At 45.5% G+C, this 18,255-nt stretch overlaps 1 protein-coding gene across 1 annotated transcript in view; it reads left to right on the forward strand.

Moving 5' to 3' along the window:
* The window catches only part of ADAMTSL1 (ADAMTS like 1), a 659,580-nt gene that overhangs the window by 627,620 nt on the left and 13,705 nt on the right, over nt 1–18,255 (forward strand). The window contains exons 17-19 of the mRNA XM_081804071.1: nt 2,456–2,635; nt 8,077–8,230; nt 9,145–10,270. Coding sequence (XP_081660197.1) covers nt 2,456–2,635; nt 8,077–8,230; nt 9,145–10,270 — 1,460 coding nt within the window. The remainder of the gene's footprint in view (nt 1–2,455; nt 2,636–8,076; nt 8,231–9,144; nt 10,271–18,255) is intronic.

An 18,255-nucleotide genomic window follows, 5' to 3' on the forward strand; every position in this document is an offset into this window, starting at 1 on the left:
TTGCACAGAATGGAGGTAAACCAGTTCCGGCCCCTGTGTGGCCTTCATTGAGTCACTTCTCCTCTCCAGCCTCAGCTTCTTTATCTGTAAAGTGGGGATAAGATCTACCTCATTGGATGGTTTTGCCTTTACCATTAGCCTTCTTTTTATTCAGTGGTTAGGTAGTTGAATCTAGCCATAAGAAAAGACATTTTTTTTCCTTTGGGATTCAGTAAGGTTATTTTCAAACCAAACTTCTAAAATTTTAAATCCAAATGAAGGTTGCTCACCACTGGTTTGGTCAGAAGGCTCTAGGGTTAAAAGCCCTAACTAGACAAAGTTCACACTTTTTTAACTTCATTATCCAGTAGTTCTGTGACCTCCAGCCACTCACAACTACAAACAAAGGGCAGGTTTGCATGGGCGGAATCCGAAGAATCACTGGTTTTAACAGAGGCTTCCCTGGGTTGTACGCGCCCCTCCATGTTTATTTTATTCCCATTGGAAATGGTGGAGGGGTAGAGAGATGGTTCATTTGGAGAGATGGTTCTCAATCCTGGTTGTACAGAATTACTTGGGAGATTTGTTATTATTTTTTAATTTTAAAATCTGACGCCTGGGACCCACCTCCCAGAGTTTCTTTTTTTTTAAGATTTTATTTAACCATTTGAGAGAGAGATTGAGGGCACGAGCAGGGAGAAGGAGCAGAGGCAGAGGGAGAAGCAGGCTCCCCACTGAGCAGGGAGCCTGATGCAGACTTGATCCCAGGACCCTGGGATCATGACCTGAGCTGAAGGCAGACGTTTAACTGACTGAGCCAGCCAGGCGACCCCCTCCCAGAGTTTCTGATTTAATGGATCTGAGATGGGATCCATCTAGGCTTCAGTACTTTTGAAAAGCTCCCAAATGATTTTAAAGTGCATCCAGGGTTGGGACCACTAAGAGAGGGTGACGGCGGGGCCACAGCTGCATTCTGACTATACTCAGTGTATCACCATCCTAACCTTGACCCGTGAGCACAAATCCCCCTTGCAGTTCCAAGTACAGCCCACTGAGCACAGACCTCCCCACCCCCCAAAACACACACACACAAGTTCTGAGAGGCCACTGCTGCAGCCGGAGCCTCTCCTTCAGCAAAAGCTCTCAGGTTTGTATAACCAGGCTTAATCTCCCAGCGAGACCAAGGGCAGCAGGTGAAAGCAAAAGGACTATTCTGGAAGAAAGCAGAGCACTCCCTAGAATGTTGCCAGTAAAGTATTCCCAGCAGAGAGTAGTCATCAGTTGCTGATCTAAAAATGACGAAAGGTTGGATCCAACTAAAGATGACAGAAAACCCAAAGTCACAATGGCTTAAATAAGAGAAAAAAAGTATTTCTCGCTCATATAAGCCCAGACCATCCAGGGTCCGTGTGATGGCTTCACAATCAGGAAGATGGGCTGCTTCCATCTCTTTACCTATCACTGTCCAAGACGGGGTGGGGGGCGGGGAGGGGGCTGTTAAATTTTAGGCCTCATGTTCACATTCCAACCAGCAAGAAGGAGAAAGGGAAGGGGGGAATGTCACCCTCGTTTTAGGGTCATCTCCCTGAAATTACACACCACCCTGCCATGTATATCTCATTGGCCAGCTCTGAGTCACAGGGCCAGGTGCACCTTCAGGGAAGATCGACAAATATAGTCTGTATGCTGGGAAGTCGTGTGCCCAGCTAAAAATTGAGGGTTCCTTTGCTATTGCAAGGGAGGGGGCTATGGGACAACAGCCAACAGTTTGGGCCTGAGAGCACCGCCCCCCCGCCTCGTGCAACGGGGCTGTAACTATTAAGTTACATGTCAACAATGTGCTTGACTGGGGTCCCACTGAAAACCACGGACATAAGACTATTTTCCTATATCCCAAATTCCAATGGCTCTAGTTCCCTCCCACTGCCCTGAGAAATCACCAGTCCTACAAGAAAAGTGTTCCAGGGGAGTTCTTCCGGGAAACCAGGCCTTCCATCTAATGTCCCTCCAATAGGGTAGAATGGGTGTTTACACTTAGAGAGAAAGACCTGCCTTCCGTGCAGATTAATTCTTGAAGATTTACACTGATGGCAGGAGCCCTCTCCTGTTCCTTCTGGAAGCTGCACAGATTACTTTCACTGGGTCGTAAATATGTTTAATACCCTATTATACTAACCTTTTAAACCAGTTGTCTTGGGGGGCTGCAAATCGTAGTTGAGGAACAACTTTCTATGATTTAAAGGCCCTTGAAATTCCTGGATGCTCTAGTTAAATACTTGAAATTAAGATTGGAGGGTGTAGATCTTGCTGCAAAATTCATTTCAGGGAAAGGGAGCAAAATCCTTTGGGCCGGTTCTTGGTTTTTCTTCTTCTTCTGTTGTTTTTTCCACTCTTTACTCAGCCAAGACTAAGATAAGGATTGGCAGGCAAACATACCACTGTCCTAGGTTAAAATGACTTTCTCTTCCTTCCCCAGTGTTCCAGGACCTGCGGAGGGGGCATCCAGAAGCGTGAAGTTCTTTGCAAACAGCGCATGGCTGACGGCAGCTTCCTGGAGCTTCCTGAGACCTTCTGTTCAGCCTCGAAACTGGCCTCCCAGCAAGCCTGCAAGAAAGATGACTGTCCCAGCGAGTGGCTCCTCTCTGACTGGACGGAGGTATGTATGTTCCTCAGAAGGAGATCCTGAAAGAGACCTAAGGAGGAAAAGAAGGCACCCCAAATTTACACAAACAGAAGATGAGAACAGAACGAAATAATCCTCCTAGCGTTATGGAACAGTATTTTTGTAACCGGTTATACCACAATGTGTAACTAGCTATTAACTAGGCTGCAGGGACCTGAGGTAAGCAGCCAGCCCTTACTCAACAATCAGAAGCATGGAATTGTAAACAGGGCTCCTCATGAAACAAAATCAGGTCTTGTCTGGCCCCGAATTCTTCTCAGAAGACCCTGTTGTTCTACCTTTATCCCCACACCCACCTTCCCGACCTCCCGGCACCTCCTCCTCCCAGATGTTTTTAGTCTCTACTCAGGAAGGGCAAAGCCTCTCTGGTTATTCCCTTCCAAGTTACTGGACAATAAGGAACATGATTTATTAAGAAAAGAAGGCCAGGGAAATCCTGCCTCTTTACTGTCAGTTTCCTGGCTCCAAGACTTTAACAACTTCCCAGCAAGAGAACTTGATTTCCCCTGTTGCTTGCATTTGGGGGGATGATTAAATCAGCATCCACCATTCCTGACTTGCCTCATAAGTTAGGGATATACCCCCAACTAACCTACTTTTCTAAATAATTCCTACTTGAGCACTAGCATAAATTAAGTCATTTACACCCAGCTCTCACTGGTTTTCAGCCCCTATACTCCTGCTGTGAATTGTGTACAACTCCCCCAGCTTCATAGGCATGCGTGTCTCCCATAAAGAAGTCCCCCCAAAAGTATTGCCTCCTAAGCAGATTTAGCCAAGAACGGAATCGCCAGGCCTGGAGTAAAATCTTTGTGTCAGGAACAGATTCAAGACCCTGCCCTCTCTTGCACTGAACCGTTAGAACGGGCCTTGCTGAACCCATTGCCTTCTTGGTATGGTTGTATGTGTGTATATTGTATGTACACAACAGGTTGAGGCTGCTGTGGGTTGAAACGCAGCACAGGGACACTTGCTTCCACAGAGGGAAAAGCTGCCCCTGAAAATTAAGATGCCACCTCTTTCAACCTCAGTTCTTAGAATTCTTGCCCCTTATCAACTCACGTAGAGTTCCCTCAGATGGTGTCTACTAAGGCATTGCAGGGGTGAGTTAACCTACATCATCATAGGTTTTATAATCTGGCAAGAAAATTGCCTTCTGGTGGTGTCTCACCCCAAGTGTCTCAGAACAGAAGTAGGAATGATTATTTTTCTCAAATTTTGGAAACAATTTTCTTTCAGCAGGATAAAAGATCAAAGCATGTAAAATCAGCATGCGTGTGTTTGCGCGTGTGCACGTGCGCACATGCACATGTTAGTGCCAGTTTTTCCATGGAATGTTGATTTGGGGTATGGTATTTTTTTTTTTAAAGATTGTATTTATTCATTTGACAGAGATAGACACAGCGAGAGAGGGAACACAAGCAGAGGGAGTGGGAGAGGGAGAAGCAGGCCTCCCGCAGAGCGAGGAGCCCGATGCGGGACTCGATCCCAGGACCCTGAGATCATGACCTGAGCCGAAGGCAGACGCTTAACAACTGAGCCACCCAGGCGCCCCTGGGGTATGGTATTATATGGGAATAATCATAACAAAACTAACAGAGCAGGAGACTGCACTAATGTAGTTGCCAAGTGAGTGGCTCTGGATGAAGACTTCCTCCCAGGGCCATATTGTAAAAGGTGTCCTTCCACTAAGTCTATGGGTGATGGTTGCCATGAGTGGGATGCTGAGGAAGGGGCTTGTGTATTATAATTGTCCTCCCATGTTCCTGGAGTTTGTGGCCTCTGAGCACATGGGACACAGAGAATTCAGAAAAAATCCTTTTAGGCCTGTAGATTTGAAGCAGGGACCCTTGTGATTAGGCACTAAGAAAAGGAGACTGCTGAATTGAGGTCCTCTGGGGCCCATTAAGTATCACAGACCTTTAGAACAGTGTCATGTGTGCTTAGGAGTTAGACTCACAGGGGCGCCTGGTTGGCTCAGTTGGTTAAGCATCTGATTTTGATTTTGGCTCAGATCGTGACCTCAGGGTTGTGAGATGGAGCCCCTCATTGAACTCTGCACTGGGCATGGAATTTGCTTAAGATTCTCTCTCTCTCCCCCTGCCCCTCCCCCATTGCTTGCACACACACACGCTCGCTCTCTCTCTCTAAAAAAAAAAGATTACAAAAGTAGTTAGACTCACAGATAGGCAAACTTAGGTTCTAATCCTGACTCTGCCACCCACTGGCTCTATGACCTTGGGCTCATTACTTAAGCTTTCTAGGCCTCAGTTTTTGTATCTGAATACTGGAGATAATAATATCCACTCATGTGGTTCTTGGGAGGTTTCAGTTAAACGATGCACATAAACTACTTTGTGCCTAGTAAAAGTTACCCTCTTATTGTTATGATTCTCTTCCACCCTGCTCATTGTCAGGAGGAGAGGAAATAAAAGAAAGTGCTTACCTTGACTGGCTGGACTCAGGGTCATGGCCTAGGCTTCCCGCAGGCTTTACCAGTCTTCCTAGGAAGAGGAAATTACACTTTGGGAAATAGGACAACTTAGCCCTTATCCATGGAATGTTCTTAGGTTCTGGGTTATCTCAGTTGATGAATGGAAATTCCAAACATTGGGGAGGGCCTGGGAATGGTAGGAAGTCATCACCTTTTCATTAGGATTCAACTCAAGCTGGTGCCATACAAATGAGCTCTGGGGGTGTTCGTGGAGGCTCTAGTCGGCCCTATCCTCCCAACAGCCCTTTCCTTGGCCCTCTGAGATGAAACACGCATTCCACATCCCCCGCCCCCAAGACTCCCCTTGGAGAAAGGAAGACCTGAATGATCTATGAGTGTTTTTCATCCTCAACTATCTGGGCTCAATCTTACAGTTACTGCACAGAATCCCTCAGAGACAGAATTAAGCCAAAATTTTAGACACTTCAAATAAAACTACTTTCAGATTCTATTCTGAGAATAAGACCCCTTAAAAGTTGTTCTTTAAAAGAATTCCTTGCATCTTTTGAAAGAGTTGGCTATTATGTATTTTTAAATAATATTTTTATGAAAGTCATTTCCCCTAAAAAATATAAAAGAAATTAAGGTCAGAGTAGTCAGTTTTAAAGCTAGAAGGAACTTAGAAGATTCTATAGCCTGGTTGTTCTTTTAAAACTTAAAGCCCCAGAACCCTTTTTTTTTCAAATAAAATGTAACATGAAGCCAAGAAATAGATAAAATCAGAGCTGTTTTGGTTGAAGAATGGGTTAGGGTCCCAGATCTCCATAGGCTGGATCTCCAGATCACCTGAAAAGCCCCTGAATCACTTCCTCAACATCAAACAGGGTTTAAAAATCCCTACTCCTGCTTAGTGTTATTTTAGAGATATGGAAATTGAGCCTCCAGAAAGAACTAGACTTGACCAAAACCATAAACCAATCTTCGGACACACAGTCTATTTTTCTGCTTGGCAGCCCTAAACGGACCATGCTTTTAAATTTTCCAGGCTCTTTGCCTCCATCCCACCTGATCCCGGGACTTGGTGCTGTCATTTACAATAAAACAAGGGATGGGTGGGGATCTGGAATCCACGATCATCAGGAAACAAAAACAATGGGTTACTTACCTCCATTTTTTGCATCCAAAATGTCTTTCACGGTGGCGTATATCAGAGCTTGCATAGAATTGTTCATTTCAGTGGGTTAGCATATAAAACTTGAAAATATAAGACAATATTTTTTGGCCTTAGTGTCATTTTTCAAGTTAACGTGGCACACTGCCATGACCCCAGTTCAGGTCTTTATCATCTCGAGCCTGGACTACTGTGGCAGCCTCCTTAACTGACATCCCCGCCTGCCATACGTCTCCTACTCCCTTCCCTCCCGGACACTGTTGCCAGATTAACCTTCTCAAAACACCTCTTTCATCATTTCACTCCTCCCTCCAATGGCTCCTCATTGCCTTGTGGACCAATTCCAAGCCTCCTGTCTGAAAATTAAAAGTCTCCAACGTCTGGCCCCAAACTACCTCTTGAGCTCCTGACACTCTCGACTTGTTCCCTCTGTTCAGTCAAACTGGTTTAGCTCTGCCCCCCAGGCCTGCCTTGGATTTTTGCACTGAACTCTTTGACCTTCCTTCTGGATATTCCCCTGCCTCCCATGCTTATCCCCGGTTTCTCCACCCATTCAGACTCTACCCATCTTCAAAACCTAGGCTAGGAAATCACTAGCGTACCATCAGCATTCAACCATCATTAGCATTAATCTTATAATACTTGTCTTGTAGTTTTATATCTCTACTAAATTCTTATATTACTATCTAATTCTTTGAACAGCTTTATTGAGGTATAATTTACATACTATAAAACTCAACTTCACATTATGTTTTCAAGGTTTATCTGTTTACCACCTATCCAAAAGAACAACATTACTTTTATGGTAGAATAATATTTCATTGTATATAGACCATATTTTTGTTTATCCATCCAGTCAGTGGACATTTGAGTTGTTTCCACTTTTTTGTCTCTGTTGAACATTCACACATAAGTCTTTGTGTGGATGGATGTTTGCACTTCTCTCGGGTAGATACCTACGTGAAATTGCTGGGTTATAAGGAAAATTTATGTTTATCTGTGTAAGAAACCATCAAGCTGTCGCCAAGAGGACTATGCTATTTTATGTTGCCACCAGTGATATAGGAAGGTTCTAATCTTTCACATCTACATTTATAATAACATTTGTTACTGTCTTTTTTTATTATGGCCATATTCCAGGGGATAAAAAGTGGTATCTCATTGTGGTTTTGATTTCTGTCTCCCTCATACGGTATTTCATTTTAACAATGCATTTGGATTTCCCCCCACTCATTATGAGATGACAGCTCCTTGAGGTTACAAACCACCTTGCACAAATATTTTTCCATAGTATCTAGCACCCCGCCTCAGACAAAGTAGATGTATGACAATTATCTGATGCTTGACATTAAAGTATTATATTTGTGAAGGAAGGAGGGAAAAATTCACACCAAGTGTCATTGCTGTGTGTGAAGTTTCAAATATATTATCTCATTTAATTCCCAACCTTGCAAACTAAGTGTAAGAAGTGGAAACAGACTCTGAGTTGCCAACCGGTAAAATACTAAGCTGGGATTGGAACGGACTCTATGACTCTGTAACTCTAAAGCCCAGGCCATATAAGTAAAACACAGGTAGATTGTCTACAGGAAACTTTCGAGTAGAAAAATCTTAGAATGTGCTTACAATATGGACGTGTCTTCCCATCGTGTTACATAACGAATAGTTCTCTCTCTCTCTCTCTGTTAGTGACTGTTGCTTTTCCAAGCAACTTTTCTCACATTCTGGTGAGTTTGAGAGTCCATACAAAAACCCAGTAGCCTCTAGTTCCCTGCATTTACATGCACGTGGGCCTTCTCTCCTCACCAGTGTTCCACAAGCTGCGGAGAAGGCACGCAGACTCGAAGTGCCATTTGCCGGAAGGTGCTGAAAACCGGGGTCTCGGCTATTGTCAATTCCTCCCTGTGCCCTCCCCTGCCCTTCTCTTCATCCATCAGGCCCTGCATGCTGGCAACCTGTGCACGTGAGTATGTCGGAGCTCTGGGGATGGGGAGACCAGACCCACCCAGAAGCAGCTGTGGCCACGCAGTAGCCTTCCCTAAACCCAAGACCGGTGGGAGATCGTCAGGCAGGAAAGCCCGAGGAGGGCAGCGGGTGGGCAGCGGGCTGGTGAGCTCAGCTGGAGATGGTAAAGGAATCTTAATTACACGGGGCCGGGCGGAATTCTCTTCTCTGCTGGAAAAACAGTTTGCAGGGGGTAGAGCAAAGTTCACTCTCTGGCATAGAGAGATCTGGAAGCTGGAGTCAGCATATTACTAATGAAGTCTAATGCTGTCCACTCTGGGGTTTTAAAATGCTCCAAACAGATTTTTTCTGTTTAATATTAATCCCTAGAGTTATAACACCTCTGGGCTCTCCTCCCCCAGTACACTAGGGCCCTGGTGCTCTGCAGAACCCAAAGGGGAAAGGTGGAAAGGGAGAGAGTCCCTTCCCTTTGTCCTCTGCCTCTTTTTATGATGCTTGCTTTCTTTTTCTTTTTCTTTTTTAATCCTTCTAATGAGAGGTACTGCCTTTCCCCTGGCATCCCACCCTCCCCCAATCTAGAACCTGCACCTCAGCTTCTAGGGGTAGAAAGCCCCAGCGGGGCAATAGCAGGCTACCCCAGTGCACTGCATTAGTTGGCGCATTGCTTTGCAGCAGCTTGATGGTCCACAGCTGGTAGCCACTTCCTCCCTGGAACGCCTAAGGGGGCAAATGAAAGCCCTGGCGGAAATAAACTCAAGCCGCTTTCTCTCCCTCTCTCCCTTTCATGTCCCTCCTCTCTCTCTTCGTCCTCTCTGTTCCCTCTCTCTTGTCCCTGTGTTCACTCTCCTTTTCCTCTGCCGTCCCTTCTCTTTCTCCATCTGTCTGGCTTCCCTTGCATTCCCTTCCTTCCAGGGCCGGGGCGGCCATCCACCAAGCACAGCCCTCACATCGAGGCCGCCAGGAAGATCTACATCCAGACCCGGAGGCAGAGGAAGCTGCACTTCGTCGTGGGGGGGTTCGCCTACCTGCTCCCCAAGACGGCAGTGGTGCTGCGCTGCCCCACGCGGCGCTTCCGCAAGCCCTTGATCACCTGGGAGAAGGACGGCCAGCACCTCATCAGCTCGGCGCACGTTACCGTGGCCCCTTTTGGCTACCTGAAGATCCACCGCCTCAAGCCCTCCGACGCCGGCATCTACACCTGCTCCGCGGGACCCGCCCGGGAGCACTTTGTCGTTAAGCTCATTGGAGGCAACCGGAAGCTGGTGGCCCGGCCCCTGAGCCTGAGGAGCGAGGAGGAGGCCCTCGCGGTGAGGAAGGCCAGCCCGAAGGAGGCCCTGCAGCCGCACAAACACCAGAACGGCATCTTCTCTAACGGCAGCAAGGCTGAGAAGCGGGGCCCCGCCGCTGACCCGGGGAGCCGCTACGATGACCTTGTCTCCCGGCTGCTGGAGCAGGGGGGCTGGCCCGGGGAGCTCCTCGCCTCGTGGGAGGTGCAGGACTCCACGGAGAGGAACACGTCCTCCGAGGAGGACCAGAACGCCGAGCAGGCCCTCTGGCACCTGCCCTTCACCATGGTGACCGAGCAGAAGCGCCTGGACGACATCCTCCGGAACCTCTCCCAGCAGCCCGAGGAGCTTCGAGACGTCTACAGCAAGCACCTGGTGGCCCAGCTGGCCCAGGAGATCTTCCGCAGCCACCTGGAGCACCAGGACATGCTGCTCAAGCCATCTGAGCGGCGGGGACCCCCCGTGGCCATCCCCCCTCATAAGCACGTGTCTGGCTTCAGCAGCTCGCTCCGGACCTCGGCCGCCGGGGAGGCGGGGGTTGGCTCTCGCCGGCCCCACCGCAAGCCCACCATCTTGCGGAAGATCTCAGCTGCCCAGCAGCTCTCGGCCTCCGAGGTGGTCACCCACCTCGGGCAGACTGTGGCCCTGGCCAGTGGGACGCTGAGTGTGCTTCTGCACTGTGAGGCCATAGGCAACCCAAGGCCGACCATCAGCTGGGCCAGGAACGGAGAAGAGGTGCAGTTCAGTGACAGGTGAGCCTTGCTGCTACCGGGTCTGGGAAGGGCAGGGGGCAAGGGGCCACATCTGGCCCCGGGGCGCTTGATTCCCTCTTCCTTCAAGGTGGTTCCAAGGGTAGGGCTTAGAGCCCTGGGCCTCTGGGATGGCATCCTGAGTTTCAAGTCCTCTTTTAGTACCAATAGGACTGCTGGAGCAGAGACAAGGTATTTAATTTCTCTAAACCGTATGCTGTCCTCTTTATAAGGTAATAGCAACAATGCCTATCCACCCCAATCCCCATAGGGTCCCAAAGATTAATGAGATACTCCCCAGATAGCTTTGAACTTTTGGCAGAAAGCGATCATTCCAGGCCAAGGCATTATCACATTACCACTCTGTGAGCTGGACCACTGAAAAACTTATACATCAGGATGCTGTCCCCATGTGTGTGGTCCCCCAGGGCTGGGGAGGGAGGGCAGGCAGCACCTGCTGCTCCCTGTGGGTGAGCCCATCCTCTGTCTGGGCCCAAAAACGCTGTTTGTTCCAGAAAGCTTTTATTCCCAGTCAGACCTGTGATTAATTATCCTAATATCTCCTGGTGTCTCTGTTTTGATGTGTCATTACCAGGATGACAGCATGTATTACTTGCTTCCTTGGGCCACAGCCATTCGTAATGTAAAATCAATAGTGGTGGTAGAAGTTATAATGATAATATTTTTGAACACTGTGTGCCAAGAACTGTGCCATAATTCCTGCCATCCAGTCTCTTTTAGTCAATATGGTGGCCCTGACAACAACAGTGATAGCTAGCCTTAATCGAGAAGTGACTATCTGCCAGGCAAATGTGGTCTTTCTGGGTTTATTTCGCCAAATTCTAACAGTAGCCCTGAGAGGTGGGTACAGTTTTTGTCCACACTTTACGGAAGAGGAAACAAAGCCTAGGAACTTGCTAAAGATCTTATTCACTAGGTGGCAGAGCCAAGGTAGGTGACCCAAACAGGATGGGCGGTCAATGGAAGAATCCTATACTCTGATGACAGAGGGCTCTTTAAGGTCCTCCAGTCCAGGGTCCTTGTTTTAAATTTTTATCTGCTCAGAATCCATGTAGAGTGCTCTTTTCATTAAATAGAATCCTAAATCCTATTATTTGGCAATCTTCCTCCCTAGCTTGCTAGTTTTGGGTAAGGAAAGAAAGCAGCCAGGGTGGGTTGTGCCAGGCAGTTTGCCAGGTTTATTTATATGTAACTGCACTTGTTATTCTAACAGTCAGTCCCCAAGATTGACCTTATCCTCCAGGTTCACATAGAAAATCAAGGTTTAGCAGCTCACCCAAGAAGATCACACTTTAGTAAGAGCCAGACCAAGGATTCAATATCAAGTTTGAGTCCAAAGAGTACACAGTTCTGTCGACTCTCCTGAGACTTGGTGAACAAATGTGACTCTGTCCAGCCTGCCCGCATCTTTTGTGCCTTTTGAAATGTCAATAATATTGCTGCTCAGCCTTAATACTTATAGACCAAATAACTTTAATAACAACAATACTAAGTATTTTTCCTGTGTCCTCTTACTATATGCCAGACACTGTGGTCACTGCTTTAAAGCCATTATCTTATTTAATCTTCAAAAATAACCTTAGAGGGTAAATACTATGATTGTTACCACATCAACGATGAGAAGGCTGAGACACAGATGTGGGACCCACACAGAAGCACTGGAGACCAGGTTTGAATGCAGGATTCATGTGCCAGGCATTTGGAATGCACACCTCGAGAACCTCTCCTCTTGTGTGCTCCTTGGTCCTCCCCAGCTCGTACTTTCCTTGATCAGCATAATTGCTATGATTCCTGCAGGTCTTTCTAGAAATCTTTACAACACATTTTGGGGTCAAGCTAAAGTTGGAGTAAATCCCCTTGAGGTCACTGAGTCAATGAGAGGTAGCCCCAGAGGGCCCCCCAGGATGTTGGGTGCAGGCTAATAGTGGTGCCCTTGTGCTTGGGTGGGGGGTGCACTGGAACTCTATTAGTGCACCTTTCGTACCTACTGTGACCTAATCACGTCATCTTCCCCACCAGCCAGTCAGCTTCTGAAGTGTAGGGGCCATTTATTCATATTTCCTTTGCCTCGTGCCCAGGGTTGCACTACTGGGATTGAGGGAGTAACAGTTGGCTGTGCACAGGAAAAGATGGGAATTAGCATTTCTTGACTAACTACACACCTAGTGCTCCATGCTAGCAACTTTTTCATAGCCATCATCTTGGTTAATGACCACAACAGGGTGCAACATGGGAGCTGTTAGCCCTATTTCAGAAATGAGAAAACTGTGGCCCAAAGTAGTTTAGGAGCTTGATGATGTTAGCTAGCTAGCAAAAGGCAGAATCAAGAGGGCAGATTCAAACCCAGTTCTGCCCAACTCAAACCCATGCTGTTTTGGGTGAATGAATAAGTTCATGTTTCCATGCATCTGTGCTTCACTAGGGATGCCAACTTGCCTCAAGACCCTTGCTATTGTTTACCAGCTATTTCCAGGCTCCCCTCCTTCCTCCTAAAAGCTGTGGACAAGGCAGGCTGTTGGGAAGGGGGAAAGGGGTCACCAGGACTCTGCTGTGCCTGGAACTTCAGGGAGAACATTTGAGCCCATGGCTTACTCAGAGGTCCTGACCATTTCCTTGTGTGCTGGAGATATTTTGTATGAAGTCCAAGGGTCACAGCCCATCTGGGTCACCTGGTCACTAAAGATAGGATGCAGAAGGAGTCAGATGAGAACTGAGGGCTTCAGGCTGATCTTGTCAAGGCCCTTCACTTTGTGTGGCCTTAGTCCCTTCATCATAAAAGCAGAGGGGGTGGGGGAAGTTGTACCAATTCATCTCTGAGGTCCTGTCTACCTCCTTCATTCCTTTACAAAAGGCCTCAGAAGATAAAAACCCATATGCTGGTGGGAAGTGGGCAGAGCCTTGAGCCCAGCAACTTCAAACCCTGTTGCATGAGCTGTTTCTGAGTGCTCCACAAAACGGGGTTCACTGATCGCATGAGTTTGGGACATGTTCACTTAAAGCTGAACATATGTATTTACTGCTGGATTTTACTTCTACTTAAATATAGTGCTTGATATTTTTTCTCATTTTTATTATAAAAGCAATAAAGGGACTATAAAACAATGCAAATAATACCTAAATCTATAAAGTACAAATGCAAGTCTCCCTCGTCCTCCCACATCTATTCCCCAGAGTCTGTCTCTCTTAATAATTTGGTATACATCCTTTTGGAATTTTTATATATTTTATTGTATTATATATAAAACACATATACACACATATGATTTGGTTTTTTAATGGGATATTACTCATGTTTAGAAATTTCACGTGGTTTCTACTCAACAACATGTCCAGGAGACATTTCATTATAATATGTAGAGATCTGCATCGCCATTTTTAATGGCTGATTACTGTTCCTGAGCACATTTAACTATCCCCCAATTGAAAATTATTTTGGTTTTTCCATTTTTTTTAAACTCCTTTAAGCATTCCAACATGTGTTGTGGCTTTCCAAGTGAACAATATAGGATGCGTTATTTTCCAAGTAGTTCTTTGATCAATGAACAATTTTTTGCCCTTGTCATCTCAGGGATACCAAGAGTTCTTGAAATACCACTTAGGAAATATTACTTTCACCTTTTAATTTTCACCTCCTTGGGTACTGAGAGTCTAGCCCTAATGTCTTTAAGATGAAGAGGGTTCCATGGAATCTTGCTAGAAAAAGACACATGGCAGCCAGGTGATAAAGATACTAAAGGTGCTAGACTAGGACAGCAGAGGGCCAATCCTGGCTCTTCAGTCACCAGGACATTGGTGGGAGTGTGGGTGAGGAGTAGCATTAAGAGGGAAAGAGCACATGAAGGGCACGGGCAAACAGCTTTACAGTTTTTGCCACTCTCGAGGTTTTTCTAGATCTAGCCTTGACATGGCTTTCCGATGCAAGTCAATGGCACACAGTAAGGAAAAGTAAGAGCTTTTGGATACTGATCTCCGACAGCATAATTTCTCCATTTAACTTAGCTGGCCAAAAAGAAATATGACTGGAGCTTCATTTTCAATAGGGTTTTCCAAGTCCTGTTTGAGAAAAGAAAGTGAATATATCTGCACAGCGCTGCTATTGGGACTGCTTTGCTATGGGCTGTTTGTGACCTCTCTGTGTTGGGTTTCATTGCTTGTCATCATTCCTGTGTCCGGTAGCAGTTCAGAAATGCTCATTTATTTTCACACAGAGACGTGCTGAAATGCCCAGTGTTATAGTTCAGTTAGTCTGTTTTTGCTTAGTACCAAATCCATCTTTCTGAAAGGATCTGCAAGATTCAGCTGGCTATTGGTCTGTAGGACTTTGCAATGTATTCAAGTATACTCTTTGTAGCCTGAGCCAGAAAGATAGGTCAAGAGAGGAAGAAAGTAACCAAGAAAAAGTCTACTACTTCTTTAGCTTTTAAATATGCCAAAGTTTTATCTGAAAGAAATTGCTTATATGAAAGAATCACTATCAAGTCAGTTACTACTATATCTCCTCATACATATAATTTACTAGTTGAATTCACATGATTCTTAGAAGCACATGCCAACTTCTCAAGCAATAGTTTATGGGATGGTTCTGAATGTATTAGGACAGACTGGTTCATCATAATTGCTGCTTCTCCTTTATTTCACAAACATTCCCATGCATCCTCGGAGCCAGATCCTGCGTTAGATACTGGGCATGGAGGAAAAGAAGGTTCATTCCCTGTCAGTGAAACCCAAAGTCTCGTTTGGAAGCCAGAGAAGTAAATGAAGTGTAGAAGTGCTAAAAGATCAGTATGGGTATTTATTCATCCCGTAAGAATTTATTAGCCTATCTATTATATGCCCCCCCAACACACACACACACCACTAGTCACTGGGAATATTGTAAATGAAAAAGAAGTCTGCATTCCCTTGCAGTTTACATTTAGATTTCTGCTCAAATTTCTGCATCAGAAAGGCTTTCCCTGGTCACTATCTAAAAGAGCAGTCCTCTTTATCCCTTTAACTCTATTTTATTCACAGAATTTTACCACCATCTGATAGATATTTGTTGATTGCCTGTCCATAAGGGCAGAGACTTTATTTACTGCTGTATCCCCAGTGCTGAGAATAGTGCCTGGCACCAAACAGATACAAATGAATGAATGAATGAATGAATGAATGAATGAAGACAGTAAACACAGAAAAGTGCACAAGTATCAGGTGGTGATAAGTGTTGAACAAAACAGTGAAACAGGGGTGATAGGGAGTGATTTGGTGACCACTCTAGATGGGTATTCTGAGGAGGTTACCTATAAGGCAAGATGTGAATGATGACCAGTGTCCAGCAATTGACATCAGGAGGAAGAGCACCCCTGCACAAGGGAAAAGCAGTGTAAAACCCCCAAAGTGAAATGAGTTTGGTGTGTTGAAGGAACCCCAAAGGAAGTTCATTTGGTTGGACTGTGGTTGGCAAAAGGTAGAGGGTATGTGGCATGAGGCATGAGGCTAATCAGAGACAAGAGAAGGACTCTAGCTTTTAATCTGAGTATCACAGGGAGATTTTGGAGGATATTAGGAAAGTAAAATGATCTGATTTCCATTTTTATAGACTCACACTGGCTACTTTGTGGCCAGTGGATCATAGAGGAACATGAGTGGAAGCAGGGGAGGGGGGTGTCTAGTAAGTTGTCCTTTGCAGTCATCCCTTCAACTCCACAAATCTGTGCTTGGCTTCAGATACAGCAGTGGGCACCAGACCATGAGATAATAAATAAAAGTCACTGCTCTCCAGAAGCTAGGAAACACTGAAGGGCTGGCATGGAATAAAATAACTTGGGCCCCGAGTTTGTTTTCAACTCCAGTGGAAAGAATACTTCTCTTAAAACTTCTAAACGTTTCAAAGTGAGTCAAGGAGGAGTTCCCAAGCTCAGTGTGCACAGTGATTACCAGGAACTTGTTAGAAATGAAGATTCCCACATCCTCTCCTACCCCAGAAACTCTCTGTATGGCAGAGCCCCGTAATTCACACTTTACAAGCACCACAGGTGACTCTGAGGCCGGAGGTTCGAGGACCTCCGTTAAGAAACACGTTGAGAGAGAAAAGGGGAAGAAGGTGGACCTCAGAGTAGAATAATGCCCTTGCTATTAGTTCTGTTAAAAGATCTGGTGGCAGGAGACACAACTCCGCACTGAAGTGACACTTAGGAATTCCAGGCACATTCCCTGCCCCCCGCCTTCCCTCACAGTCTCCCACCAACCCACACACTTGCACATGGGTTAGATGGAGTTCATACCGGGCCTTGGAGTTGAAGCCAACCACAAAGTGCCTGTGTGTGAAGGAAGCAGACATGGTGGAAGTTAACAGACTCCAAATCTGCCAGTATTCAGGGAACATTCTGGACTGGCTAGTTTAACCACACTGGTTAAAATAACCAAGTGTGACCACCTGGTTCAGCCTGAGAACAAAGAACTGGACTTTCCAGCACAGTCGTGGGGGTGGGTTAGAAACTGATTTTCACAGGCTGTGATGCCACTTGATTTAGAAAACAAGAGAACTCTGCCTCCTTCTCTCTTTGCTTTCACTGCTGAACCCTTAGCTCTGTGGACCTGTAATTGACTGGTTTCACCATATTGCAAGGTCCATCAGGAAAGAAGTATTAAAGTCTCATCTCATGGGTCTCGTGCACTAAGGGTACCTGAATGGTGTGAAAACATTAATATGATAGCCCTAGAGTGGCCAGCCTATACCCTGGAAATATTCCACATATAGGAGGCTATTTTAGGTGCCCCCCAGTGTTGCTAATTATGAATTTTTAAGTCCCACCTAGTATTCCCTCTCTGTATTATAGAGTTGGCTTCTCTCTGTCTACCTCATATTCTTTTTTTTTTTTTTTTGTAGTTTAAAGAGTTAAATATATGGTCCCTTCTTTATTTTTTTCTCCAAATTTTTATTCAAAGTCCAGTTAGTTAACATACAGCGTAATATTAGTTTCAGATGTAAAATGAGTGGTTGATTCATCACTTACATACATCACCCAGTGCTCATCACAAGTGCCCTCCTTTAATCCCCATCACCTACCTAACCCACCTGCCTTACAGCAACCATAAGTTTGTTCTCTATAGTTGAGTCTATTTTTTGCTTGCCTCTCTTTTTTTCCCATGTTCATTTGTTTTGTTTCTTATAGTCTACATGTGGGAGAAATCATATGGTATTGTCTTTCTCTGACTCATTTCATTTAGCATAACATTCCCTAGCTCCATCCACAATGGCAAGATTTCATTCTTTTTTACAGTTGAGTAATATTTCATTATCTATACATACCACATCTTCTTCATCCATTCATCAGTTGATGGACGTTTAGGCTCTTTCCATAATTGGGCTATTATTGATAGTGCTATATCAGGGTGTATGTATCCCTTCGAATCAGTATTTTGGTATCCTTTGGGTAAATACCTACTTGCTGGATCTTAGGGTAGTTCTATTTTTAACTTCTTGAGGAACCTCCATACTGTTTTCCAGAGTGGCTGCACCAATTAGCATTCCCATCAACAGTGTAAGAAGGTTCCCCTTTCTCTGCATCCTCACCAACACCTGTTGTTTCCCGTGTTGTTAATTTTAGCCATTCTGACTGGTATGAGTTGATATCTCATTTTGGTTTTGATTCGTATTTCCCTGAGATGAGTGATGTTGAGTATCTTTTCATGTGTCTATTAGCCATCCATTTGTCCTCTTTGAAAAATGTCTATTCATGTCTTCTGCCTATTTTTTAACTGGATTATTTGGTTTTGGGGTGTTTTTTTTTTTAAGATTTTATTTATTTGAGAGAGACAGAGAGCATGAGTGGGGGAAGGGGCAGAGGGATAAGCAGACCCTGCACTGAACACGGAGCCCCACTCGGGGCTCCATCCCAGGACCCTGAGATCATGACCTGAGCTGAAGTCAGGTGCTTAACTGACTGAGCCATTGGTTATTGAGTTTTATAAGTTTTTTATGT

This window comes from Leptonychotes weddellii, chromosome 14 (genome assembly GCF_054177405.1).
Source record: "Leptonychotes weddellii isolate Sample4059 chromosome 14, ASM5417740v2, whole genome shotgun sequence".
Lineage (NCBI taxonomy): Eukaryota > Metazoa > Chordata > Mammalia > Carnivora > Phocidae > Leptonychotes > Leptonychotes weddellii.